The sequence below is a fragment of the Indicator indicator genome, chromosome 1 (assembly GCF_027791375.1).
Source record: "Indicator indicator isolate 239-I01 chromosome 1, UM_Iind_1.1, whole genome shotgun sequence".
Taxonomy (NCBI): domain Eukaryota; kingdom Metazoa; phylum Chordata; class Aves; order Piciformes; family Indicatoridae; genus Indicator; species Indicator indicator.
The window spans coordinates 114,805,691-114,832,157 of record NC_072010.1 but is presented as its reverse complement, the minus strand read 5'-3'; the positions used below and the strand labels follow the sequence as shown (position 1 = coordinate 114,832,157).

General features: G+C 41.1%; 1 protein-coding gene across 4 annotated transcripts; it reads left to right on the top strand.

Annotated features, from left to right (window-relative positions):
* Positions 1-25,859, top strand: VPS26C (VPS26 endosomal protein sorting factor C). 4 transcript variants are annotated; one of them, XM_054381445.1, is made up of 8 exons: positions 1-57; positions 9,038-9,181; positions 10,464-10,613; positions 13,713-13,793; positions 16,253-16,327; positions 23,016-23,166; positions 23,504-23,656; positions 25,305-25,859. In XM_054381445.1, exons 1-8 carry the CDS (start codon positions 1-3, stop codon positions 25,385-25,387), a joined length of 894 nt encoding a protein of 297 aa, XP_054237420.1. In that variant the 3' UTR covers positions 25,388-25,859. The 4 variants fall into 4 exon arrangements, with proteins under 4 accessions (XP_054237420.1, XP_054237438.1, XP_054237428.1 ...); XM_054381463.1 differs by lacking the exon at positions 9,038-9,181; XM_054381453.1 differs by lacking the exon at positions 13,713-13,793.
* Positions 25,860-26,467: the final 608 nt, after the last annotated feature.

Here is a 26,467-nt window from a genome sequence, read left to right as displayed (position 1 = left end):
ATGGGCACGGCGCTGGACATCAAGATCAAGCGGGCCAACAAAGTCTACCACTGCGGGGTGAGTGCGGTCGCCCGGCGGCCCCGCCCTCCCGCCCAACGGTCCTAGCCGACCCCGCGCCCATTAGCCTCCTGGCGCTCGGCCTCAGTCCCTCGGAGAGCCCGGCGCCGTTTCTGCGGGTTCCAGGCTTGGCTTGAGGTCGACACTGCGGGGCCGATCTGCCCGGCCGGTGCTGGCCTGCCCATCTAGTCCTGCGTCCTGGCTCCTAACTTTCTGCTCTGTCTTACTGGCAGCTCTGGAATATCCCGGCTCTGACATCGCGGGGCCCTTCCTTGAAAATAGCAACATTTTCCTCTGTCTTTGCCTCTGCAGTTCTTTTTCTCTGCTTCTGGGGCTGTGGCAGGGCTTGCGGGCTATTGCTGCCAGCGTGTGGGAAAGCTTTTTTTCTGCCTGTGCTCAGAGCTTTCTCTCTCCACTACTTTGTTCCTCTCCGTGGCTCCCCTCTTTAGGTCCACGCCAAGGGCACCACGGGCTTCCGCTGCCTCATGTAGCAAAGCTTGCATTTTGTCCTTCTCTTTCCCCTAGCTAGCGGGGCGATACCGCGGGAGTACGGCCAGTCAGTCTTTGGGGAGGGCGGCAGGGTTGCAGAGGGAAAGGAAGGAGCAAGGGCAATTTGGAGTTCACCTGTAGAATATGTCACTTAAGTTGTTTTCACTTGTGTATTCCATCAGGACTGATGCTTTGGTACAGTATTCAGGTGCGGCCAGTCTTGTTCTGTTTCTGCGTTCTGCAAGAAATCTGAAATGTCTTAATAGTGTTATTTGTACTTGGTAGAAAGTAATTTCTCAAGTACTTCGGTAAGAGCAGACCCCAATAAGCAGGAGTGAGAACTTAACTTTTTTACTAATGTAGTTGTTGATCGTGGTAAAATGATTGTACATACTTCATCTTTTGCAGGTATTTGAAATAAAGGTTTTTTGGTGGGTTGGTTTTTTTGGTGTTTTTTTTCTTGTTGTTTTGTTTGGTTTGGTTTTTTTTTTAGTTCTGGAAGATTTTTAAGCACAGAGGGGAAAAAAAATAAAAATCACCTGGCGAAAGCTTGTGTTGTTTACGAAAGTGCTATACACACACAGCTTTCCCGTGTGTTAGTAATTGGCTGTTACCATGTATAAAGCATGTTTTGTTCGATTGAATTTTTTAATGCTGGAAAACTGGTTTAAGTGGATTTGAATGGAAGGGTATTCAGCATCTGTTCTTCAATTTTCAAGTCATCTAGATAATAACTTTCATAAATTATAATTTTGTGAACACATCTTTTTAGGTAGGGTGTCAGTGGCAAAGACAGTTTTTTTCATCTCATTTTCACTTTGTTTTGGTAATGCATATTATTAGAATGATCTGCTGTGTCAGGAAGTGCCACATCACATCCAATTTTTCCTTAAACACCTCCAGGGACAGTGACTCCACCACCTCCCTGGGCAGTCCATTCCAGTGTCCAATTACTCTTTTCTTGAGAAAATGCTTCCTAACATCCAACCTAAACTTTCCCTGGCACAGCTTCAGGCCATGTCTTGTCACAAGCTGCCTGGGAGAAGAGCCCAACCCCCATCTTACAACTTCCCTTCAGGTAGTCCTAGAGTGTGATACGGTCCCTGCTGAGTTTCCTCCACACTAAACCCTGGCTCCCTCAGCCTCTCTGTAAGACTTTCCCTCCTGTCCCTTCACCAGTCTCATCGCTTTCCTCTGGACCCACTCCAGCACCTCAATATTTTTCTTGAGTGCTATGCCTCTTTTCTGTTTTTACACTTGGCTTACTTAATATTATTCTAAAGTAGGTAATTTTTTTGTAACACAGGAAAGGGATATTTCTACTGTCTTGTAAGCTGAAATTAAATATTTATAATCAATTTGTCCCTATTGTTTACTTCCACTTTTGCTCTGTATGAAAACTTTTGCAGCTTTAGTTCATTAACTAGGCCTGAAATTTGGAGGTCTGAGTGATGTGAAAACAGAAGGATGAATGAGTTGTACACCAGACGCACATGAATTTCTAATAGAAGTTTCATAGGCACAGGAGGGAATTACAAATCTGTCTTTGATTAGCCATAGAATTGATGCAGGTTTGCAGGGTTTGGAGTTTTATAGAAACTTAGTGATAGGTATGTACTTCAGTGATGCTAACAACACTTCAGTCTGTGGCAACTTTCATCCCAAAATACGCCTGCATCAAGGCTACTTGAAAATGGTGGGATTCCTTTCCTAAAGACAATAGATCACAACAATGTACATTCATTCCATGGAAACAGGGATATGGTGGTAAGACCTTGTCTTTTGTTTTACGAATTTATTTAAAGCTGCATTTGGCTATGGAAGAAGGCGATGTCTAAATTATACACCGATACAAAAGGCTTTTCATTACACCTCTTACTTAATAATAGTACAAAAAGTTGCTAAAACATTATAAGCTTTCTACGTCAAAATTTGCCTGAGGCTGTTATTAATCCAGCATAACTCCACAATGCTTGTTGTCTCCTTAGTCCTAATTTCTGCTGCCTTTCTTGTGCTGACACTACTGGCTATGCAGTAAGCCAGATCATGGAAATGGATAGTATTTGGCTGGTGTGGCACTCATAGAAGTAAGTAACAATAATTAAAAAATCAATCTGTTGAATCACAGGAGTTCTTTTTGTTGTTGTGGTTTTCTTACTAATGTCTTCTCAGGTAGTAGAAGAGAGAATGTTTATCAATCAGTATCAAAGGGTCTTGTGTTGGATGACCGAAGAAGTGAGGTCAAACATAGTGGAGCAGCTCCAGCAGAGCAGGGAACTGGATGAACAAAGTAGAGTGGGATGAATGTAGAACACTCTAAAGGATCTCAGCCTGTGGTTTTAGGTGATAAAAGACCAATGAACTGGTAGTAGTAGTAGCTGCTGGTTTTCCATTCAAGCTCTGGTTTTGTACCTCTTGAGGGTGCCTAGTCTGGCTGAAATGTTCTGGGATTTTTAGCAGTCAGCATCTCTTGATCTGTTGCATGTATGTCAGCCAGCATCTTTACTACTGTTGAGAGTGTTTACTGTACATCTTTATTCCTTCTCAGTGGGAAGAGGTGAGTAGAAACCAATGTAGGAGAGACCCTTATTTAACAACTGCTCTGAGAATCTCTTAATGGTAAATGGCACACTTAGTGAGACTCTGAAGATGTGGGAGTTAATACTAAGAACTTTTAGGGAAGAACTCAAGAAATTTAACAAACTTTAATTTTGTTGCAGAACTGAATTTGAGTCTTGTCAGGTGAAAGTGTTGCTTCAAGTCCATATGAGAAGACTGGTGAGTGCAGAAGATAAGGATGTGTCAAAAGCAAACAGCTGACTGAAAATGAAGGCTCAATAACTGTTTTTCCTTTTTCTTTTTTTTTTTCCCTTTTTGTAAGGTCAGAGCAATCCATATGTTTCATTATACGTTTTCCCCATCAGGCCAAGAGCTTTAAAATTTCTTTTTGGTGCTCAAATACAGCAGAGCCTTCAAATACTGTCCTCCGTTTTGAGCCATGTCAGACCCCTCATCCTCATGTGGTGACCTTGGCTGTGCTAAATTAGTCTAATTCAAGTTAAATAGCTCCTTTTCAAACTAGCAACCTGTCACAAGTGAGGTCCCCCAGGGATTGGTACTGGGCCAAACACTGTTCAATACCTTCGCAAGTGATCTGGTTGATGGGATCAAGTGTACCTTGATCATTCCAAACTCAATGGGGAAGTGAAGATTTTGGAAGGGAGAACCATCCTGTAGGAAGACCTGTATAGGCTGGAAGAATGATCTAACAAGAGCCCTGTGAAGTTCAACAAGTACAAGTATAAGGTCTTGCACTTGGAAAAACATAATCCAAGGAATGCAGCACAGCCTGAGATCTGGCTAGCTAGAGACCAGCTTTGTGTAAACGAACCTGGGGTTCCTGGTGGATAGCAAGCTCAGTATGAGTGAACAGTGTGCTGCTATGGCAAAGAAAGCCAACAGGATGTTGGGCATCGTCGGCAGAGATAAAGAAGTCATTATTCTACTCTACTTAGTGCTTGTCAGGCCACACTTGGAATACTGTGTTTAGTTTTGGTCCCTACTATACTAAGAAGATGGGGACAGGCTGGAGAGGGTCTGGAGAAGGGCCACAGCAATGATCAAAGGACTGAGAACCTTGTCATACGAGAAAAGGCTGAAAGAAGTGGGTTTGTTCAGACTTGAGAAAAGAAGGCTTAGGGGAGACCTTTTCACCATGTTCCAGTTTATAAAGGGTAGCTACAAAGATGACAGGAGCTCCCTTTTTACAGGGAGTCACATGGAAAAGTGAGGGTTAATGAGTACAACTTACTCCTGGGAAATTTCTCTTGGACACAAGAGGAAATTTTTTCACGGTGAGAACAATCGGGTGTTTAAAGTAATCTCTCCAGGGAAGTGGAAGATCCTCCAGCACTGGACACTTTTCAGATTCAACTGGGCAGGGTGCTGGGTCATTTTATCCAGACCATGCTTTTGCCAAGAAAGGTTGGATCAGATGATCCTTGAGGTCCTTTCCAACCTGATATTGTATGGTTCTGTGATTTCGTTGTTGTTGTTGCAGAGCAATCTCTTACACCGTGTAGGAGTCGCTTCACTTCCTGAAACTTTAATTCTGGGTAATTGCATAGGCAACTATTTTTGTTCTTATCAGTTATTCTTTGTATCTGTGTTGACTGTTCTTTTTTTATTGGGAGAAAGTAGACGCAAGAAGTCATGCATCATGCAAGCCTGAGATTGTGTTCCTGCTTTCAAAAAGGAAGTTGGTTAAAAAACATGATGGGATAAAAAGTAGGCAGTTTCTGTATTTGTTAGTTATTGTCATCAGAAACTGGAGGAACTAAGCAAACAAAGACTTGCATTTTGTCCAGACTGCAATTTGAGAAAAACTGGCTTAAACAGATTACTTTGAAATGTGAGTAAAATACAACTTTGCTATTTCTTGGACCAAACAACTAATAGCATTGTTTTAAAAAAAAAAAAAATCAGAAAAAGTATTTAACAAAAAGTCAATCAAATGGATCCTAATGCCATGTCCTGTGAAGCAAAATAAGGCCTATTGAAGCAAAACTATGTTTAAGTTCTAGGAGCAGAAGATCTTTGTTCTGGAGATTTTTCTTTTAATTGGATGGAGAATTCTTGAGCCGTTGAGGCTCATTTAATAAATTCTGGAATGCTAGAAGAATGAGGGGTCAAGCATAACTAATGATACGTTTTGTTTAGAAAACCTAAACGAGAAGACGGGAGTAATTCTGGCAGTTAGTCTGAGATCAATAATTAGAACAATTCTAGGCTGAAAGGCCTGAGAAATGCTTTGTACAAAGCAAGGTGCCATAGTTGATGTTGGCCAAGACTTTTGATGTCGAGTGAGTCCAAATTGAGTACGAATTTGCCCATAAGATAGCCTTTTACTTTTTCTGAAAAAGCAAACTAATTAGCAAAGCTGGTCATTGAGGATTTAAATCATCTAATGATTAATTAGGTTGGTGTAGTAGTCTTTTTCTATTGAATGTGGTCAGTTTCTTTCTAAATAATTAGAAGAATATGTAGTTAAGATTTGCAGGTGGCTTGCGCAGAGGGAGAGGTGGAAGAAAACGATCAGGAATATTTATTTAATGTGACTTGTATGAAATTTATGTGAATTTTAAAATCACCAAATGCATACCCATTGTTCTAAAAGTGAAAGGATGTGATGTGGAAAGTGCAATCTAAACGGAACCTAAGGCATCTTGTCAGTAACCAGCTGATCAAGAAGACTCTGGGGGGACCTTATAGCTGCCTTCCAGTACCTGAAGGGATCCTACAGGAAGGCTGGAGAAGGACTTTTCATAAGGGTGTCTAGTGACAGGACAAGAGGGAGTGGTTTGAAGCTGAGGGAGAGTAGGTTTAGACGGGATCTTAGGAGGAAGTTCTTCTGGAATAGGCTGCCCAGGGAAGTGCCTCCTCCTTGGGGATGTTAAGGCCAGGCTGGATGAGGCCGTGAGCAGCGAAGTCTGGTTGAGAGGTGTCCCTGCCCATAGCGGGGAGTTTGGAGTAGATTATCTATAAGGTCCCTTCCAACCAAAGCCATTCTATGATCATAGACTTCCATTCTACTAAAAGAAACGGAAGCTTAATCCATGGATTTATAGTAGATATCACATGGAACTGAAGTTCTATGCCATTTTTGTTCAAAGCTACCTTGCATTTGGGAATAAATGGGGGGTGTTGTCAGGTAATTACATACAATCTGAATATACATAATACCTTGCTAGAACTACTTTTTAATCTCCTTAATGTAGCAAACACATCTCACAATGTAAACAGTCAGGTTGTAGTTGCTATCTATTTTACCACTAAAAGACTTTTCTTAACAACTGATGGGACAGTATAGTGCAAACTTTGATCCTTTAGATAAAGCTTATAGATGCCAAATAGCTGTGTAGTTCAGTCAGAATTCTAACTGTGACTTAGGACTCTGGAAGATGAGATTCTGTGATGTGTGGTACACACTGTTCCATGTTATTGATTGAAGATCATTCCAAATTGTCCTCAGCCAGACTTGGGTAACTCTGCTACATCGATAGAGAAATGGGCAATTGTGCTGCTGGATCAGTGGAAGCTTGTATTCATCTTAGTTGTGACCTTAAAAGTAACTGGAGCTTTGAAAGTGTCTTCCTGTCAGTTTCATGTGCATGTCTGAATGGTAAGGAACTGACAACAGAAAGCTGAAAGGCTTGTTTGGGATCATTAACCTGGGACAGTCTTTGCACAAGAATTTGCAGTTTAGCATAAGTACTTGACTTTTCTGTCTGCTTCACATAACACACTCACTGGCCTTCCTGCAGGTGGATGCTCTGCTTAGATAACTAATTCTGTGTAGAACTGTAGTATTTTAGTTCCATTTTAAAGTTTTGTCATCACACGACGAAGCCATGAGGAGTTCCTAGTAAGGGACATGGAAGGAAAAAAGTGAGAAACAGCAACTGATTGTGAGTTACTGTGCTGTATAACATGCAGATTTATTCCAGCAGTGGCATTCTCTACATCTTTGGTTTCATGGTGTTAAATGAACTTCTTTTGATATGGACTGAAAAGAGTACTAGTTTAGTATTAATTGATGTCATGTAACTTTTACAAATGATGCATGTTTGTAGGTGTTTTGCAAAAGTAAAGTTTTACTATAAATTGTGTGCTAACTCTTTTGCATTTGAACATTTTGGTAAGCTTGTGTTCTTTGATTTGTATTCTTAGGACGACAAGTATACTGACAGATTTATATTTAGAGGGAACCATGGTTTTATATTAAAAAAAAAAAAAAAAAGACAAAGTAGCTCTTCTCCAGAAAACACATAGCCAACTTCTTCACATACATCAAAAGGAAATACAATCTCATAGAATATAAACAATTTAAATATTATAGTGTCTTTTTCATGATACTTCCTTCTCCCTCAGACTAGTAGTCACCTTTAAAGATTTTTATAGTGATTTTGAGGTACTTTTTTCATTTCTCAGGAGACATTGAATAAGAAAAAACATCATACTTGTCTTCAAGTCATTCTTCTCTTTTCTGCCCTAAATATATACACCCTTATTGTGTCCAAGTATGTAGGCAATAGTTCTGCAATAGGTTGTCACTGTGTAGTGGGAGACTGTTCTCATTTATTAAAGCAGTTCACATGTTCAGAATTATCCTTGCTTCTTATAGTTCAGCTGTACTAATTTTTCAAAGCAATAACCTAATTGCTTGTACTAATTAAAGCCTGTTAGCAAAGCAGTGCAGTATTTAGGTCAGCTTTTCTTCACTGTCCTTTTGTGCTTGTGCCTCCTGTTCCTGGCATTTCCCAGTTGCTGCAGGTCTTCTTTTCAGACTTGTGGTGTTGTCAGCCTTCGTTGTGATGCTTGATGCTCCGCTGCTGTCCTGCTCTGCTCTCAGCTGCCTGACCCATTTTCTGTATTGTCATCTTGTACCATGAGTAAAGACGAAAGGCTGGCAAAATTCAAATAGCGCCTGTCAGGGATGTACATGATTAGACTGGTTTTAACTGGTTGAGTGTAGAGTGGGCAGTCTGAATTATCCTTTGGTTGGAGGGATCTGTAGTTTGGTGTCTAGTTTGCAAGCCTGGTGAAGGTGCAGAGGGTATTACCATCAAGCAGAAGAGAATGTGAGCCCCAGGAAATTTTCTTCAGGTTCTCAAATCACTTGCTGCTGTTACCATATGTGTATGAATGTTTGACATGGAGCTCTGGATTGGAGTGAATTCTCTGTTGTAGGAGAGGGGAAGGATAAACTGTGGGTATGTAAAATGAATTATGTGTTCCTCTCCTGCAGTTAATCTTTTTTTCAGTGTTAGAACTTCTAAGTTGATACTTCCAAGATGCAGTGTTCTTTTGTAAACACAATTTTGTAGACAAAACATTCTTAAGGGGATAAGTTACACATCTTTTGACTTATAGAACTTGTGCCTTTGATTCTATTTCCCATGTACCATGGAATTTGCTTGTGTACTAGAACAATTCTGTATCTATTTATTTATTTAAAGTCTATTCTGCTCCACGCTTGAGGTGAGTCTTATCCTCATTTGGCCATCAGTTGTACTATTATGCCTTCTTTTCAACCTCCCATGGCTGACCATCCTACTCTCCATATAAAAATTCATCCTGGGATTTGATTCTAAGCTGTGAAATGGAACATGTCGATTATAAATTGTCTTGATTGTCATTTTTTGTCTTCCTGGAGAGGAAGATCTTGAATCTTTGGAAAGAAATTGAAACTTTGGTTAGTACTTCTCTAAGGAAGAAGGAGAATACTTTTAAAAGAAAACAAACTAGACGTACAGAATTCTCTTCCTCACATTACTTTTATTACCAATATTTGTCTTTTCTGACAAGGTTTGACTGTTCTCTGGCAGCAGTTTTCTCAAGTATGAAGACAAGTTAGCACACTGCCTAAGTAAGAGCTATAGAAGAAATCTATTTGAACAAATGTGTTTTGTGTTGTCTTTTCTCCTGTTAGGAAGTTCTTTCTGGAGTCGTGGTCATAACAAGTAAGGACACAGTCCAGCACCAAGGTATTTCATTAACAATGGAAGGATCAGTAAATCTGCAGCTTAGTGCCAAAAGTGTGGGTGTGTTTGAAGCTTTCTATAACTCTGTCAAGGTAAGACCTGTGTAGGATAGTATTTCTAGCACAAAACCTTTGTCTCCTTTCTCAAACGATATCTTCCCTTAATGGTTCTCAGATTGCACTTGATGCTATGCAAAGGACAGAAAGCAGAGAAATGCTTAACATGATCTAGTGTTAGGTGATGATGTTTTGGGGGAGAAACTTGCATCGATTGGAGAGTTTTCTTTAGGGCTGAAATACAATAACGTAAATGGTGTGGGTACTGCAGGATGCATCAAAGGACCACCATTTAAAGAAAAATTAAAAGTTCTGTGATTTCTCTCTTTATAAAATCATTGCTTTTAATTGAACTTTTGTGCCAGATCAGTCACTATCACAGTAGTTTCTGCATAGGCTGTTGGGCTTTTGTGTTACTGGGTATGATACAGGACCTGCACATATTCTTCTGTGGAGCATGAGGCTGTGTATAGACTTCTTGACTGAGGAGCTCCTGGAAGGCCTTTGTACTGGTCTCCAGGTTTGGAAGCATGGGATTTGGATCTAGCAGGACAAGTTATCTCAGGATGCACATGTGTATGGCTGTACTGATTGAAACAAGGCTGGCTCACTCTGGAGGCAGTATAGCTACCTTTGCTATATGGTTCACTAAAGTCAAAGGAAATTCAGTGAAGGGCTTTTTAAGTTTTTTTTTTTGTGTTTGTTTCATTTTGTTTTGTTTTATTTTGTTTTGTTTTTTTGTTTTAAATTGTGTGAATAACTGGCCCAAAAATGACTGAAAACCTGAAGCAATAGATTTTCTTGTTCCTGTCTGCTAGAGGGAAAATAGTAACACTCCATAGAGAAAAGAAGCATAATCTTCATGTTAGGCTTCCCCAGTAAAATTGTAGTTAACCATTGTATCAGTAAGAGACTAGCCCTAAATATTGATGTTTAGGGTGGGAAGGGGTTGGGAAGAAAGTTGGAGGGAATGATTCCTTACTCAGCTGGCACATGCAGCTGTAGACTCTTGCTGCTACTATTAAGGGTCATAATTTGAAATATGTAACTCCACTTACCACAGTGCTTGAGACTCTGCTGTTTATCTTTCTAAATATATTTGTCCATTAACATGGTACAACCATAAAATAGATCACAAAAATGAGGAAAGCATTCTTAATATTTCTTTTAATTTTAAGACTGGAGAGCTGTGTGTTGTGAAAAAATAGCGGAGTTTCTGGAAATTCAGGAATTATATTAAAGTGGATGTTGTTAGTTCTTGAAATGATGGCACTGTCATTTTGCTTCAACCTAAACCTCCTAATATTTATCTTTACAGCCTATTCAGATTATTAACAACACTATTGAAATGGTAAAACCAGGGAAACTTCCCAGTGGCAAGACAGAAATTCCGTTTGAATTTCCACTGCATATGAAGGGGAACAAAGTCCTGTATGAGACGTATCATGGTGTGTTTGTTAATATTCAGGTAAAGCAGTTGTATCTGTAAAGAAAATCTGAACTTATGTCATCTGCAGAATGTATTCTAAAACATGTCTTATTCCATGGAAGCAGAGGACAAAGTTTTGTGGTAAAGTTTTCTCTTCATAGTGCAATATGTTTTTTTTTCTCAATTTGAAGAATGAGCAGAAAGTTAGAGACCTTTTAAAGTAGCTTTTAAGTTTCCCTTTATTAACATAGCATTGTTCAGGTGTATTTTCTGGATATAATTTAAGAATAAAAAGTATGATACATGTTAGCCTTTTAAATACTAGTTTCCTGAGGTCTCAGAATCCCATCAATATAGTGTTGCTTAAAAAAAATTGCAATATCTTTTCCTTTTCCTTTCATAGCAAATGTAAGCCTTTAATTGAAAAGAGATGATGGTAATGAAACCCATCAGATAAAGCATGGGATGTACAAGAGAGAATTAAAAGCATACCAGAAAGAGGGGTTTTGTGTTGAAAAAGGATAAAATGTATTTGCCCCACATGTTAAATCTTGCACAGTTCTCTTACAGGGTGCTGTTTTGATTTAGTTTGGATTTTATTCTGAAAGAAGTTGAATTTATCATTTTGTAGATAGTCACTGCAGTAGTACATACCTTGATCCAAGTTTGTGTACTGTTAATCTGGTACCAGTGAGACTTTATTAGCATAATAGACATCCAATTACTGCTAATAAAACTTAGATTAAAAATTAAGTGTACAGAATACCAGATCCATTTTAAGGTACAGGGATAAAACTTACAGGAACAAAGGTACCTGGTGTTCAGAGTTTGTTTTCCTGCAATCTTTTGTGAGAAGCATCCTCATAACTAGAGGAAATCTTCCTATTGCTTACTGTTTCAGGCCTTCTATATGGAATAAACTTTAAAGGATGGCAACAAGATTTCTTGCCTGAAATACCTTGTCAGAACTACTGTAACATAACCAATCCTTCCTCATGTGTAGACAACTACAAGCATTCTCTCAATGAAAAGAGACTGCATCACAGACCTTTTGTTCCACACAAATGTGGCTGTGTGATTTCATAGTGAAGACTCAAAGTGTTGAGAGCTTCTAGCATCTTCAAAACATGAGTTGCTTGGTTTCCAGCTGAATAATAACACTTCATGCTCAAATCTGTATGTATGACATGCTTGTAAGAGAATGTTGTGGGAACACAATTTTGAAATTTTTACCTTTTTTGGTTAAAAATAATTTTACCATAGATGGATTTGGTTTGAGGGTATTCAGGATTTTGGGTTTGTGTTGTGGTGTTGTTTTTTTTTCTTGTTTTGTTTCTTTGTTTTTATTTGTTTTGGATTGGTTGTTTTTTGAGGGAAAGTCTTCAGCTGTCTCTTGAATATAAATACTGTATTAGGCAATGCTTTTTTTTTTTTTTTTTTTTTTTTTTTACTGAGGAGTGTTTTTTGGCTTGGTGATTTATTTTTTTTTTCCTTCAAAGAAAAAGCTGAAGGAGCCACTAAGTGCAAAAATTTTCAGACCAGTGCTGATGAAGTTTTACAACCACTGGCTTGTAAAACTTTTTATTTTTAACCCCTGCTTCTAGCCCACTGATTATTGGATTTGATGAAAAAGTATAAAACTACTTACTATTTAGCTGAATTGGAAGTCTTGTATTACAGTCTTGAGATTTAAAAAACCCTAACAAGCAAACCAAAAATACACAAACCCCCTACCTACTAGCCTAGGCTTTCTTCCTAACATCTGGTATTTGTGGTAGGTATGTCAAAAAATGGTGCAAAAGCAGTTGAGTTGCTTACCATAATCCAGACACCTTTCCTATGGTCAATATTCATTGTTTTAAGGTATATTCCAATGGAGGATATTTGGTTTGTTTTGTCATTCCCTCTCTCATCTATGTACCTTCTTTTTACAGGCTGGGGGTAGAATGTAATTAAAATGTTAATAATTAGATTTCAGCCAACCTTTGAGAGCAGCCAACCTGTTCTCCTGAAGAGGAAAATGTAGTGCTGAGGTGCTGTTTAAGAAACACTTCTTAGACCCCTGTCCAAGTCCTCTGTAGTTTAAAAGCAAGGCCCTATTTCTTGATCTAGGCATTAGTATGTTAGCTGGGGGTTCAGAATCAAGATTCATGGCTTCTCATGGAGAGATCTTCTAATTAGACACTGATGGGGAGGCAATGTGGGCCAGATTGCAAGGTCTGTGTGGTCATGCTGCATCTGTGTTCCCTGGTCTGAGAGTAGTGCAGTAATAGAAGGTTTGCTCCCTTTTTAGATGAGAAGGGGAGGAAGTTGGGAGCAAGTTTTTCACCAGTGAACAGCAAAATTAACCTTATTGCCTGACTTCATTGCATGCCACTTTGAAGTTCAGCTATGTGGTTTAAGACAGTTCACCATTAAATGTGACTATAACTGTTACCACTATTAAATTGTCTTGCACTATATTTAAAATTTAAGGGCTGTGAATACATCTTTCTTTTTGGTAACCATCTATCCAAAAGATAGTGAGAAGCAATCTTAACTGAATGTACTTTGGATGCTAAAGCCATACAATGATAGGACAAGGGGATGCAAGCTAGAGCATATGAGGCTCCATGGAAACATAAGGAAAAAAATTCTTCACTGTGAGGGTGACAGAACACTGGAACAGGCTGCCCAGAGAGTTTGTGGAGTGTCCTATGGAGACATTCAAAACTCACTTGGATGCATTTCTGCATGACCTGGTAATCCTGGGCTGGCAGAGGAGTTAGACTGGATGATCTTTGAAGGTCCCTTCCAGCCCCTAACATTCTGTGATATAAGAATACTGCTCGCTGTCCAGGAGTTAGTTCCTCAGTCTCACAGGCTGTTACATAACACAAGATCTGGAAAACTTTTGCAAATGACTCTGGGACTGTAAACACAAAGGAAAACCAGCGTTCATTTGGGAGCATCTCAAATTGTATGCCTGCTACCTGCTTTCCCTGTCACTGGTATATACATTGCCTGCTAATCTGGTTTAAACAGTGCCTTAAATAAACAGTAACATACTGCACATCTGCAATGAAAAGATGAAAAGTTAAGAGAGAGAGGGAATCTTAACTAAGGCTCTCTTCTTCTCTGCCATCCTGTTCTTGCCAGTATACCCTACGGTGTGATATGCGACGTTCTTTGCTGGCAAAAGACTTAACTAAGACTTGTGAATTCATTGTCCACTCACTGGTAAGTGTGGTTTGTATTAACTGTACACAGTGTGCTTTTGGTTTTTTTTTTTTTCCCCCACCCACTTTAAAGTTTAGCAGCAAAGGTACAAAATGGAATAAAATCATTTCGTTTGCAATAGCAAGACATGAGATACGTGTAAAGGAAGCTAACCTTAAAACTTCCAGAAGAGTTGGGATGTCAGTTGCTTCTGAGGAGAACACCACATTATCTCTTTTCATTTAAACAAAAATAGTACGAAGAAGGTTTGGATTATAAGACTTTTTTTACTGCACTGAGTTTATTCTCTTATTCATCGTTTCAGTTCTGAAACAATGGTGTGGTTAGATAAATATTATAGTGTTCTTCTAAACACTGCTTAAGATTATCTAAGCATTTCCTAGTCAAAAGGTTTCAGCCACCCACAGTGCCTGTCCTAGAAATGCAAGTTCATTGGTGAAGAGAAAATATTTGATTTCTGTTCTTCAGATGACTACTTATGATTTAAAACCCTACCTCAAAAGTATCAAAACTTAGACTGCATCAAGTTGGAAATAAGAAGCCTGTCATCTAAATCACCTTTGCTGTTAAATAAGCCCATGGCTGGCAGTATGCTAAAATAACTAGGTTAACAAATGCCCTCAGCCTCCACTTAGCATTTGCTTCTGTGGAGATACAGTGGGATGAGACTTGACTATTACACAAAAAATACTTTTTTTGCTGCTTGTTATATCAAGTTCCTGTATCAGATTGGAGTTTTAGTTTATATTGACCTGTACTTCATGTCCAGAGCATCTAATGTCAGTACAGACTGTGCAGGCCTAATTGTCTTTTTCCACCCACATACTGTGGAACATACTGTTTGCATCATCCCTTTGAACTCCTAACAGGACAATAAACTATTAGACACTTTTTGTCAGACTTATGAATCATGGTGGAAATATGTTATTGCAATTCTGTAGTACCTTTTTTGAGATTTAGCTAGGTGCTGTAAAGAAGTTTGCTGTTGCTAAAACTTCATTTTTTCTAAATTAGATTATGCCACGTTTTATTGGTCCATTGTGACAAGTAAGCCACACTTGTCAAAATAGGGAATAAATTGTGTATTAGGCAGTTTCCTTGTTTTCTTTCTTGTTCCCACTACAATGCTTCTTAGATCACAAGTCAGTAAATCACTAATCTCTCAGGCAGGGTAAACAAATTGCATTTTACTTTTCAATGTCAGTGCTCAATGTACCATTTCCCCTAACCTTATTCTTTGCCAGAATTTGTCATTTATAGGAAAATACAGTCCATCTTTTGCTAACATCTTCCATCTTGCAGCTGGACAGCAGAAGCTATTTTGAATTCTTAAGTAGTGACAGTAGATCCTAACTAGGAGTTCAAGTTAAGCCCCGTGGTGCTGATGTGCATTGCCAAGTCCCAGTTACATACAATTGTGTCTCTCATGATCCTGCACTGGCCACTTACTCTAAATATGTATGGAAAAGGCAGTGCCTCTCACTGAGATAAGGGTGGATAGAGGGGTTGTTGAACAGTAAGCAAAGCTTACTTTCCTGATGCAGAGTCCAGGCTGCCATCTCAGCAGAGCTTTGGGGCCCGTTCAGCCTCTTACAGAAAGATTTAACTTCTTGGGTTTGTGATAAGTGATGTAAATAGATACTGAAGAACTGTAAAAATGTGCCCCCAAAATTGCTTTTCCAGTGTGAAAAGCTAACCTGGACTAACTTTTATTTTCCTGTTAAGGAAGCTGGAATGCTTAATAGCATTAAATCAATGCTATGCTGGATTCCATCAGCTAAGGATCTCCTAGTAAAATGAGGGTGGCTTGGGAGACCTGAGCTGTTACTGAAAGGGCAGAAGAAAGAGATCAGAGTGCTCAGAGATAACGAGAGGGAGAGTTTATAAAACATATCTGAAGAAGTGGAGCAAACCCTCCCCCCTGCCCAAGTTTATTAAGTATTAAGAATGAAAAGAAATACTGCAAGTGACATAGAATATGTAATTGTTTGTAAATACAGAAATGTGGAATTTAACTTTTTTCTACAGTATACCATATTCTTCAGATAGGTAATGTATTTCTTCTTTTCCAGGTGGTTTGTAGTAGTCAACCACACCTTTTGGTTTCACTTTCCTTTTATTTTTTTTCAGTGTAGGTAGAACTTATGCCAAAAACTTACAGAATGAGAGCTTGCCGTAGTTTATGGCAGTGGCAGACACAAAGTAACCTGAAATTGACACAGGTCTGTTTCTGCAGTTTAGGTTTGTGATGCAGTGTGACTTGTATTTAGACAATATTGTAATGTTATTTAATAACAAAGGCAGGAAATCTCAGGTTTTCCGTTACACAGGTGCATACTTTTAGTACAAAGGCAATCCTGAAAACTAGCACATCTAACAGTTGCTTGACTTTGTTGTCTTAGTGTTCTCTGTGTGTGTTTTGTAAATCATAGTTTACAGTTTAACTCTTTTATTTGTAGTCACAGAAAGGGAAACTGACAGCAAGCCCAGTAGACTTCACAATTACTCCTGAAACTTTGCAAAATGTTAAAGAGGTAAGGGTTTTCTTACTATTTTATTTTAAATGTAGTGCTCGTGTGATTATGATTTATTTTAAATGTAATGCCTGTGATGAGAGGAATGATTAAATGCTACCCTGCAGATAACCAACTTTTCTTTTTCCCCCTTTTGTCCTTTTTTTATTTTTGCAAGCAATAAAGTAATTCTTCCTGATCCCTTGTGATAGCAGTGACTAATGTAAGGTGGAACTTTGTTCACTAGTGGTAAAGCATTTTTATGGTTTTTATCAGTGAAAGATGCAAAGAGAAGACATTCCATATCATGTGTAGCCAAGATCCTTTAAAAAGGTATATTCTGATCCTTGGTTGTGCCTTTTTTTATAGCCCTGTGTGGCTTTGGGAAGTCTGTATGAACACCAGTGGCTCTCTTGGTTGTTTAGCTTTCTGAACAGTGGTTTCTGTTTGTACACTGAAACCTGTGTTCTGTTTTTCCAGATTTTCTCTTTATGCTTTCTGTGTTAATAAGACTATTTTCCTGCTTTAGATCTCCCTTCTGCATCCCCACTTTATCTTTTGTTGCTTTTAGTCCCAGACTTGAATTCAGACCTACTCTTCCCACCTGTTTCTCAAAGCAGACCTCATAATCAGCTGCTTGGTGATTTCATGCTATGGTTGACTTAATTTTACATATTCAAGAATCATTGTGGTTGGGAGGGACCTCTGGAGATAGGTTTGTGGAGCTGCTATGCTGAGAGCCTCTTCATCTAGAGCAGGTTGCTCAGGGCCATGTGTTGTCAAGTTTTCAGTACCTCAAAGGATGGAGACTGGCAACCACTCAGCAATGTTACAGTGTTTGACCAGCCTCACAGGACTAAAAAGTAAATTAATTTTTCCTTTGTTTTGTCCCCATGTCTTGTCCTTTGACTAGATACTACTAGATACTACTGAGAGGAGTCTGACTCCATCTTCTTTACTCATTCCCATCAGGAACTCAGACATATTGATAACATTCCCTGGAACCTTCTGTTCTGCAGGATGAACTATCCTAGCTCTCAGCCTCTTGAATGTCATGTGCTCTTAACCATCCTCATGGCCAAAAGCTGGACTTGAGCTTGGAGGAAGTGATGCTTGAATATTAATGAGCTCTCTGCCCCCTCCCCCCCCACCTTCTAGAGCCCTAATCCAGGAGGGTTACTCCAAGCAGGTCTCTGAAGACATCAGAGTTAGCTTTCCTGAAATCCAGAGTTGCAATCCCACTTACTGCCCTGCTATTTCCTTATATGATCCTGAATTCCACCATCTCATGGTCCCTGCAGCCAAGGCTGCCCTCAGCCTTCACATCTGCAGCCAGACTTTCTTTGTTTATTAGCACAAACTCTAGCAGCACATCTCTACTTGTTGGTTCCTCCACCACCTGTGTCAGAAAGTTGTCATCAGTGCACTGCAGGAACCTCCTGGACTGTCTGTGCTTTACTGCACTGCCTTTCCAGGGAATACTGGGATGATTGAAGTCCCCCATGAAAATCAGGGCATGTGATCATGAGGCTACTTTCAGCTGTCTGTAGAAGGCCTCATCAACTTCTTCCTGATCAGCTGGCCTGTAATAAACACTCCCTACAGTGTCACCCATATTAGCTTTCCCTTTAATTCTCACTCATAAGCTTTCAGTGTTGGAAGCATTATTTCATTTTCATAAATCCATGCTGACTGCTTCCAATCCTTTTCTTGTCCTTTATATGTGTTTGGAAATGGCTTTCCCAGGGGTTGAAGCAACATTGACAAGGTTGTAGTACCTGAGATCTTCCTAACTTAAGAGTGACATTACAGTGCATCCCCATGAATAAGAAATCAAGCAAAGGAGGCAGGAGAGCTGCATGGATGAGCAAGGAGCTTCTGGAAAAACTCAAATGGAAGGCTGAGGTTTACGGTAAATGCAAAAAGGGACTGACTGCTTGAGAGGAATCTCAGGACATTGCCAGAGTACATAGGGCTGCAGCAAGGAAAGCTAAGGGCCTCTTGGAATTTAATCTGGCAAAGGATGTGAAAGGCAACAAGAAGGACTTCAAGTGCATCAGCAGGAAAAGGAAGATTAGGGAAAATGTCAGCCTGCTGCTGAATGAGGTGGGTGACCTGGTGACAGAGGATACAGGAAAGATGGAGTTACTGAGTACTTTCTCTGCTTCATTTGTTATTGCTAAGGCTGGCCCTCAGGAATCCCACTGCCTGGGGATAAGAGAAAGTCTGGGGGAAGGAAGACTCTCCCTTAATCAAGGAGGACTGGGTTAGAGATTATCTAGGCAAGATGGACACCCACAGATCCAGTGGCCCCTATGGGATACACCCATGAGTGTTAAGGGAGCTGACTTATGTTATTGTTAAGTCACTCTCCATCACTTTTTAGAGGTCATGGAGAACAGGGGAGGTGCCTGAGTGCTGGAGGAAAGCCAATGTCACTGCAGTCTTCAAAAAGGACAAGGAGGACCCAAGAAACTACAGGCTAGTCAGCCTCATCTCCAGCCCTGGAAAGGTGGTGGAACAGCTCATTCTGGAGGCCATGTCTAAGCATGTGGAGGAAAAGAAGGAAGCTTATCAAAAGTAGGCAGCATGGATTCACAAAAGGGAAATCATACTTGACCAATGATAGCCTTCAATAACAGTGTGACCAGCTGGATAGATGAGAGCAGTGGGTGTTGTCTACCTCAGCTTCAGCAAGGCTTTTGATGCTGTCTCCCATAATATCCTCCTAGTTAAGCTTAGGAGGTGTGGGTTAGATGAGTGGACAGTGAGGTGAATGGAGAACTGGATGAATGACAGAGCAGAGGGTTGTAATCAACTGTGCAGGGTCTAGTTGGAGGCCAGGAGCAGCAGTGTTCTCCAGGGCTACTCCAGGGCTCAGTACTGTGTTCGCCAGGGCTCAGTACTGTGTTCGCCGGGTCTGTTCGCCGGGACTCAGTACTGTGTTCGCCGGGTCTGTTCGCCGGGGCTCAGTACTGTGTTCTCCGGGTCTGTTCGCCAGGGCTCAGTACTGTGTTCTCCGGGTCTGTTCGCCGGGGCTCAGTACTGTGTTCGCCAGGGCTCAGTACTGTGTTCTCCGGGTCTGTTCGCCGGGGCTCAGTACTGTGTTCTCCGGGTCTGTTCGCCGGGGCTCAGTACTGTGCTCTCCGGGTCTGTTCTCCGGGGCTCAGTACTGTGTTCTCCGGGTCTGTTCGCCGGGGCTCAGTACTGTGCTCGCCGGGTCTGTTCGCCGGGGCTCAGTACTGTGTTCGCCGGGGCTGTTCTCCGGGGCTCAGTACTGTGTTCTCCGGGTCTGTTCGCCGGGGCTCAGTACTGTGTTCTCCGGGTCTGTTCGCCGGGGCTCAGTACTGTGTTCGCCGGGTCTGTTCGCCGGGGCTCAGTACTGTGTTCGCCGGGTCTGTTCGCCGGGGCTCAGTACTGTGTTCGCCAGGGCTCAGTACTGTGTTCTCCGGGGCTGTTCGCCGGGGCTCAGTACTGTGTTCTCCGGGTCTGTTCTCTGGGGCTCAGTACTGTGTTCTCCGGGGCTGTTCACCGGGACTCAGTACTGTGTACTCCGGGGCTGTTCGCCGGGGCTCAGTACCGTGTCCGCCGGGGCTCAGTACTGTGTCCAGTCTTGTTCAGCACCTTCAGCAGTGACGTGGATGAAGAGATGGAGTCTACCCTCAGCAAGTTTGTCAATGATACAAAACTGGGTACAGTGGCTGACCCCAGAAGGCTGTGCTGCAATTCATTGAGACCTGGACAGGCTGGAGAGTTAGATGGAGGGGAACCTCATGAAGTTTGAGAAGGACAAGTGTAGAATCCTGCATCTGGGGAGGAGTAACCCCATGCACCAGTATAGGTTAAGGGTTGACCTGCTGGAAAGCAACTCCATATAGAAGGACCTGTGAGTGCTGCTGGGCAAGTTCACCACAAGCCAGCAGTGTGCTTTTGTGAACAAAAAGCCAATGGAATCCTGGGGTGCATTAAGGAGAGTGTGACCAGCAGGTTTGAGGGGAAGTTCATCACACCCTCTGCTGTGCCCTACTGAGACCACATGTGGCATGCCACATGAGGCCACATGTGCCCTTCATGTCTCTTTAACTCTAGGTTTTCTTTGGGTTTCCCAAAACCATCCCTGAACACTCAGATAGTGTTCTATTGTTCCTCCTAAGTCACCTGACCTTACTTCCATCTTTTGTATACTTCCTTTCTATGTTTTTTATCAGTAGTATCTTCTTCATCAGTGCAGATCTCTTCCTACCTTTGACTGTCTGCTATCAGAATAGACCAATTCTTGAGCACGGAGGAGGTGATTCTAGAAAACCACCAGCTGTCATGGCTAAAGCCAAACTCCAGCTGAGTTAGAGGACTGCACTCTGAAAGCACGTTTTTTTCCAAATACAAGGACATAACAACTGTTCTTGGTGGTAAAATTACCTCTGAGACTACTGCTAAATACTGAGACCTCAGCAGCCTGTGTTTCCATATGAACAGCTTCCTTCTGTCATCTTCTGTGTCGTGATAGTTTGTTTGTTGGCTTAGCAGAGACTCAGTGGTGTACATCATGGCTGTTAAAAGCTCTTTCTTAAGTTTGATGTCAGATCCTGTGCCTTCTCCATTTCAAGTGCATAACTGCAAAAGCAGGCTCTAAAACTTTTGATGCCTCCAGTCCACCAGATCTGGTGTTTAATTGTGGAGCTATCTAAAGAGTGGTATTGAATGTGTACAGCAGCACAAGCAGTGGCCTCTTTTTTAATTTCTTGCCTCAGAAAAATGTGTGGGTCTAAAGTGACTACCTGCTGGACAGGTGGAAAAAGTGGCTGTTTGGGTGTGTTTGAAATACTAACATTTCAATACTCTGTCTGGAGATTATGACTGAACTATAATTTCTGGTAGCCGACTAGAAAAGTGATCAAGAGTTTTGTAGTGGCCAAGTAAAGCACAAAGAGGTTAGATGAAAAACCAGGATAGATTTGCTTTCATGTTCTTGATTCTCATTTTGGAGGGATTATGAAATAGAGTGTAAATGATAGGTCCTATGAGAGAAGACCTAGCTAGTATTAGAATATGAAGCGTAGTGAAAAAAGTAATAAGGCTCTAGGGGAAATATATCTTTAAAAAAGCCAAGTCTTGCAGACTAGGACTGAGTAAAATGGCCTTGAGTTCTCCTTCTGCAAGTTCCTTTTGTCTCCATCTCTTAGGTTGCTGACCTCTATACTTCAGGGGATGGATAGCTATTTGATGTCCCAGTGAAGCAAGGAAGGAGTTCTGTGTTTACTAATAGTGGTGAGGAGAAGAACCTAGGAGGGGTCATACAATGAGAAAGCATTTTACTAACATACTATTAGAACTCAATATTTCATGCAGTGATTTTGTCTGGAATGTAACTTCCATTGTGTAAGTTAGGAGAAAATACCCAAATGAGATCATATTTACTGAACACATGAAAATTCCTCTCTTTATTTCTCTGAGATTTGTTTTGAGTGGAGCAGCTAAATTCTGCAGAGGTGTTTGGTGTCTGAGTGAAGCAGACTAAATAATAGCCGAGGAGAACTTTTTTTGCCATTGCTACTGGCAGCCAGGACTAAGAAGCAAAACAAACAGATGGGGAGAAAAAGGATTTGCAACAAGAGTTAGTTTGGAAGAAGGGAGAATCAGATACACGGGGAAGGAAATCTGATGCCACAAGCAAGTGTGAACAGATGGTTGGAAGGTAGGGGCTTACATCAAAGATGTCAGTAATGAAAAAAAGAGAGAGAAGGAGGCTTGCAAAAGAAGGGAAAGGTTAGAGGAGGATGCTCAGAGAGTCTTAAGAAAGCTGGATGGTGAAGATAGAAGCTGAAGATGTGGGTAGAAAACTTGACTGTTTCAGTATGCCTCCTGCCACAACTTGAAATGTAGCTGGAGCTTCTGTCATACGAGTTTCTCTCCTGGCAGACAGTATCTGCAATGCCTGCTGGCCTGCAAAAGGGGAGGCCAAGGGGAGCAAAACCCCTGCTTTGATCTTTTATGGAAGAAACTGGTCTATAGAATGTCATCCTTGATGAACATTTTTGTACTGCTCCTTCCATAAAAAGTAGGAAACATGCTTGCTGTTCAGAAACTTTCACAAATTGTGTGATTCTGTATTTAGATGAATCTCTTTATTAGTTCTCTGTAGTTGGTGTCTTGGCAAGTAAGCAGGATGTTACATCTTGTACTAAACACAGAGCTTTAGATGCCTGTCTTCCATCCCAAGAATGTCCATGAGAGAGAAAAAGGTGGGAAAATCACTGAAATGCTAGACTACAGTAATCTGTAACAAAATGGGACCAGAATGCAGCTCTCTAGAGCACTCCCAGCAGATGTAACTTGACCATCCTGTTAGTTCCTGCCAGCCCACCTCTTTGCCCATGCAACTCCCAACTTCTGGATTAATTGTAATGGCCATGTTTTGCCAGGTCCCTTCAGGAAAAATGTTCCTGTGGATGGAACGAGTAAGGGGGATGCATGTCATGGGGAGGGGTAGTAAGAGATGTCTTAATGCATCTGCTTAAGGATGCATACTTTAAAAATTACATTATGTAAGTTAGTTAAGGCATTTCTGAAGTGGGTTCTTAACTTCGCAGCTTTTGGGCACTTCCAGCATACATTGATAATTTTCTGTCTTTCTGTGAAGTATTTTTTTTTTCTTGGTCTGCTCTTGCAGTTGCCTTTCTTTTTCTGACCACTGTCCAATTTTTTTCAGAGAGCTTCACTTCCAAAATTTCTCATCAGAGGACATCTCAGTTCTACAAACTGTATCATCACACAGCCACTGACAGGGGAGCTGGTGGTGGAGAATGCAGAGGCAGCAGTCAAGAGTATTGAGCTGCAGTTAGTACGAGTGGAGACCTGTGGTAAGTTCCTCTAAAGGGCATGTGTGCAGATTGCAGTAATTGCCACTTGCACTCTTCCTGCTTGCATATGAAAGATTGTCAAAATCAGCAATACAGGCAAAAAGATGTGCAAAAAATTGTTTTGGACTTTGGGTGTAACAGTCCAAACATTAATTTAAATAACCTCTGTAATCCTTAACTCAGGTTGCTAATGTGGAAACATGCAGGTCAGAGGGGAAAATATTTTGCCCACACACCCCTCCCTTCAACCTCAGTGTGTCTTTATTTTAAATTTTGGCTACTGCCTTCTCTCCTTCCCTTTCCCTCCTCCTCCCTCTGAATTCCTTGCTTTCACCAGGGTGTGCAGAAGGTTATGCCAGAGATGCCACAGAGATACAGAACATTCAGATTGCTGATGGGGATGTCTGCAGGGGCCTACCAATTCCTATATACATGGTGTTTCCCAGGTTGTTCACCTGCCCCACCCTGGAAACAACAAACTTCAAAGTTGGTAAGTGGATAGGACTGTCAGCTTTGTTGGTGTCTTAAGCTGCACATAGTTTTGCTTTTCTTCATCTACTTCTTCCTGGTTTTTTTGTTGCCAAAATCAAAAATTTTCCTTAAACACCTGAAATTCAGGATTTCCCTCACTAGTTCAAATAATTACTGCAGAAATTCTCTTTGCCAGCCTGTCTTCCTTTGCTCCATTCTGCTGGAATCTTTTGGTGGTTCTTTTTAATTTGTTCTATTGTATCTCATTCAAGCTGCAAGTCCCTGCCTTTAGGATCCTTCCCAACTGAAGTCCCTCCTACATTTCTGCTGTGCATCTTGGGCAGGTGTGCACAACTAGCTTTGCCTACCTGTTTATCTTTTCCTCCAAGAATGTTTTTGCACCTGAGATGTGGTGATTTTCCCCAAAATAACGTTCTTCTCTACTTTTTACCATTTCTAGCTATCAAATAGTAATTTGCAGTGACAAATGGCTACTGTCAGTATAGAATCTACTTTTATTTATAAAGAACAGTATTAATACATAGCTATGAAGATTCTAAAACAGGACAGTTATTTTCACTTTATTTTGATCTCTGGTTCCCTTAATTTATTAACTCTACCTGACTTTTCCTTCTTCATAGCATGCTGGAATGGTTTGGGTTGAAAGGGACCTTAAAGATCATTTAGTTTCAACCCCTCCACAATGGGCTGGGACACCCTTCACTAGACCAGGTTGCTCAAGACCTCATCCAGCCTGGTCTTGAACACCTCCAGGGAGGGGGCATCCACACCTCCCTGGGCAACCTCTTCCTGTGTCTCACTACCCTTACTGTAAAGAATTACTTTCTAATACCCAGTCTAAATCTACCCTCCTCCAGCATAAGGTCATCCCCTCTCATGCTGGCACAACAAGCCCTTGTAAAAAGTTCCTCCCCACCTTTGTTGTATGGCCAAAAGTACCTTCCTGTTGTAGGCCTTCCAGTACCTTCAGTTACTGCAAGGCTGCTATAAGGTCCTCCTGGAGCCTTCTCTTCCCCAAGCTGAACAGTCCCGGCCTTCAGCCTGTCCCCATAAGGGAGGTGCTCCAGCTCTCTGATTGTCTTTGTGGCCCTCCTCTGGACCTATTCCAACAGTTTGTCGTTTTCATTTTGGATTGGTTGTAGATCTGATACTGCTTTTGAACAACACAAAGTAGTATCCAAAGAGATTTTCTTTTGCAGTGTTTCCATGGCTTGCAGATACAAGGCCATACATAATGCAGGTTTCCAAGACTTGTGTTACAAGCTGACAGCAGGGGAGGAGTCTGTTACCTAACTGTTGTCCTTACATGCTTCTAACCAATGCATAGTGGTTTGAGGCACCTTTTCCCAAACATTTTAATCTAAACCCTGCTTGTTGTAGTGTCTCCATGATGTGACTGTGAATCCAGAGAGATCCCAAAGGTTAGAATGGGTCAAGATTCTCTAGGAACAGTTAAAGGTTGGGGATGCCTGTTGTAAGGTTCTGTCTAGAGTGCCTGTCACAGGAAAATCCAGTATATTCAAAGAGTCTGAAAGAGCCCTGTGAAGTGCTGTGTCTGAGAGCAGGGATTGCCTGCCTCTTACTCTACTGCTGCCATTCAGATTCTTATGAAAAACTTTATTTTCTTTTTCCTCTCCTTCTTCCAGAGTTTGAAGTCAACATTGTTGTCCTTCTGCATGATGATCATCTCATCACAGAGAACTTCCCGCTGAAGCTCTGCAGGATGTAAATAGCCAGAGGAGAATCACTTCAGGATTTACTGAAAAAGAACAGAATTCTTGAGAGGCAAAGTGAAATTTTATCCATGTCTTATTTTAACTGAAAACACATCACTTCCTTCTCCCTGCTGGGAGTTCCTGTGTTTTCAGTTCTCTATAATCTTGCTAAGACTTTGCCTGCCTTGTGATAGCCTACAGTATGTCTCTATCCAGACAGCCTTGTCAGGGATCTTTCTGACTTCAGCAACCACATTTTCACCACTTATTCTTGGACAAATGCTGAAGGAATGATTCTCTGTATTTCTGCAATATGTACAAATACTCAGTTCCTCTCTTTACTTAATTTTGTAATAATTGTTCTGGGTTCCTTTTAAGATCTCTCAAACCTACTAAGTCCTGTCACACATTGTGTATATGTATAGGGGGAGGAGAGTATGGGACTTGCAATATAATACTGAATAGGATCTTTGAAGGTAAAATAAATGGTGCTACAACAGTGCAAAGTGGTGGTATGGGATGAGTATCACAAGTTGAATGTGAAATAAGTGATATGAAATTACAGCAGTTGTATTGAGGGTGAACTGGGAGTGTGAGTCTGTGTCAGAGGAATGCTTAGAGCCATGTGGTTTTTCCCTGAGTCATCCCTTCGATTACTTTTTCTTTCCAATGTGTGTAAAATAGCTGCCAAAAAGATGGTAAGTCAAAAGTTTTTAGTTTGAGAGTATACTTCTTTGCATTATCTTCCAAGACTTCTACAGGTCAGTTTTGATGTAGAAAACAAACAAGAAAGTCTCTCATGTGACAAACAGCACCACTGCATTGCACTGCTGAGAGAGAAGAATAATGAAGAGGTGATTTGGTACAATCAACTCAGCTTCACCAAGGGCAAATCCTGCCTGACAAACCTGGTGGCCTTCTATGAAAAGGTCACAACATTAATAGATGAGGGATGAGCAACTGACATCCTTTACCTGGACCTGAGCAAAGCCTTTGACACTGTCCTCCTTGACATCCTGGTCTCCAAGCTGGTGAAATATGGGTTGGATGGATGGACGGACAGTTCTGTGGGTACAATACTGGCTGTCAATGGG